Genomic DNA, 2,476 nt, shown 5'->3' on the forward strand with positions numbered 1-2,476 from the left:
TGAAGGATATGTAATGTAGGGTAATGATCATTACACTTAATTAAAATATAATAAACCTATAAAATACAGCCAAATATATTTTGATTGGATATATTTGGTGAGAGATGCCTGTGGCTGTAGACAGATTCTTTTGATTCAACATATTTTTTATTTTTGTTGGCTACTGTTTTATTGGAGTCAAAGGGCAATGGAAGAACACCGATGATTCCTATTATCAAAATCATATTTGTAACCTTGCAAGTGACCTGGAATACAATTGTCATGCCCATACAAAGCATCGGCAAAAATGAGCTTCTTCAATACAAGCTGTCAATAAACGGCTCCTTAGTACAGATGAATTGTCCGTGCCTCCAGAAAAGGTTCATGTGCATCATCTGAACAGGATACTTAATGTTTATGATTTTGGTCCATCAGGACCCTCTGAAATCACCATATGCTTCATCCATCCTGAATAAGCAAGGTTTTTTTTCTTGACGAAATTGAGTAGATGATCTTCAAAGGCTTCATTAATCAAATACGAAGACTATTACATCTCTTTAAGGTAGTCCTAGAAGAAATCCTGCCTAGGTCCAAGCTTCCTAGATGGAACAACATTTTTCAGCAGCTTAGTTTTATCAACTTGTATAATATAATCTTGTAAATTGTTCTTACATCTATGAAAGTTGACTTTCAATTAAAAAACATATTTATACACACACACACACCTTTTTTCCAAAAAAAAAATTTACACAAGAAACAAAAGGCCAGCCGGCCGAGAAATAAAAAAATAAAAGGGGGGGAAGGGGGATCCGTACACCATTTTGATCTATAAGACAACCAGAAAAGCTAGAGCTTGATGCAAACAAAGAAACCAATAAAGAGCCACAATGGAAGTGAAATCTGAAAGCAACATGGAAAAAGATGGTGGTTTAGGGTGGGGAAAATCCATACAAGTGCCAAGTGTGCAAGAGATGGTGAAGAATGACTCTCACACTGTTCCTCTCAGATACACAAGGGACCTCAAAGACAGACCAGTTTTAGACGAGCTTTCTTTAACTTCTTTTGAAATTCCAGTCATAGATTTCTCCTTGCTGGCCAAAAGAGACCCACATGAACTAAAGAAGCTCGCTTCTGCCTGCAAGGAGTGGGATTTCTTCCAGGACACCCTGATCAATTTTTTTGTTTTTTTTGGGGGACCTTTAAGGTTCTTTCATTACTCATGAAATTATTTGTGTAGATGATAGATCATGGGGTGAGAGAAGAGTTGATACAGAAGATGAAGGGTGCAGTGGCAGAATTCTTTGATCTGGAAATGGAGGAAAAGCAGAAACACTCAATGGCAGAAAATGAAATTCAAGTGTATGGGCACGCCTTTGTGTTCTCAGAAGATCAGAAATTGGATTGGGCCGACCTCATGTTTCTCATGAGTCATGACCCACCCTCCTCAATATAAAAACCTTAAATACCGGCCAATGGCAGTACCAGGTTTCAAGTATGTGTAAACAGAATCTTGTACTCCTCATTTGTTCTCTCATGTTTCAGGCTATATTATATTAATTTTGTTCCCTCCATTTTTTGTTCAAAATCTGTATGGGCAGGGAGACAGTGGAAGAGTACTCCAGAGAAATATGCAGGATGTGTGAAGAGATATTTGGGAATTTATCAGTGTTGATGGGAATGAAAGAGGAACGTCTCAATGAGTTGCACCAAGATATCAAACTAGCAATGCGTATGAACTGTTACCCACCATACCCCACACCTGACCTTGTTCTTGGGATCAGTCCTCACTCTGACGGTGGCAGCATAACCATTCTTCTGCAAGATGATCACATCACTGCTCTTCAGATTAATCACCAGGGCCATTGGATTCCTGTCAAGCCTCTTCCTGGTGTTTTTGTTGTCGACTTCGGTGATACTCTTGAGGTACCCACAATTTCAATTCATCTGTATACAGTCTTCTGCTCAAGCTTGCATTCATAAATGGTGTATCAGCTATGTGATTGTGAGTTGAATACAATAATGCAGGTTTGGAGCAATGGGAGGCACAAGAGTGATCAGCACAGAGCAGTGACAAGTGAAAGCAGAGCAAGAATTTCAATAGCAATGTTTGTGGCTCCACATGATGAAGCAGAAATGGGTCCATTAGAGCCAATGCTGCGTGATGCTCCTGCCATGTACAGAAGCATCAAGTGCATCGACTATGCTAGGCACCACATGGGCAGGAAACTCGATGGCAAAGCCCTTGATTTTCTCAAGCTCCAACCCGACCAATAATGCCGATTTTCTTTTCGAATTAGAGGTCAAACACTAACGGCATGAAGTTGCAAGCAGAATTAAACCCGCGACTTTCCACTTATAAAGGAGTTTACATGCTATTAGACCATAAGGCCATAATGCTAAAATTTAGAACAGGGCCAAGTCAAAGTTCTTATGTTATGCCTCTTCTTTCAAGATCTTTCGTCAGTGAATAATAAGTGACTTAACTATTCTCTTGATG

General features: G+C 39.4%; 1 protein-coding gene across 3 annotated transcripts; it reads left to right on the plus strand.

The window, feature by feature from the left end:
- The first annotated feature begins 825 nt into the window (after positions 1 to 825).
- Positions 826 to 2,476, plus strand: LOC129304223 (probable 2-oxoglutarate/Fe(II)-dependent dioxygenase). Of its 3 annotated transcripts, XM_054943914.1 has the most exons (4): positions 827 to 1,123; positions 1,217 to 1,471; positions 1,578 to 1,902; positions 2,005 to 2,474. In XM_054943914.1, the coding sequence occupies exons 2-4, from the start codon at positions 1,410 to 1,412 to the stop codon at positions 2,251 to 2,253; spliced, it is 636 nt and encodes a 211-aa protein (XP_054799889.1). In that variant the 5' UTR covers positions 827 to 1,123; positions 1,217 to 1,409; the 3' UTR covers positions 2,254 to 2,474. The 3 variants fall into 3 exon arrangements, with proteins under 3 accessions (XP_054799890.1, XP_054799889.1, XP_054799888.1); XM_054943915.1 differs by having other exon boundaries at positions 826 to 1,475; positions 2,005 to 2,476; XM_054943913.1 differs by having other exon boundaries at positions 827 to 1,471.

This window comes from Prosopis cineraria, unplaced genomic scaffold, assembly GCF_029017545.1.
Source record: "Prosopis cineraria cultivar Desert tree isolate PC_DT_omini unplaced genomic scaffold, ASM2901754v1 PC2, whole genome shotgun sequence".
In the NCBI taxonomy this organism is placed as follows: domain Eukaryota; kingdom Viridiplantae; phylum Streptophyta; class Magnoliopsida; order Fabales; family Fabaceae; genus Prosopis; species Prosopis cineraria.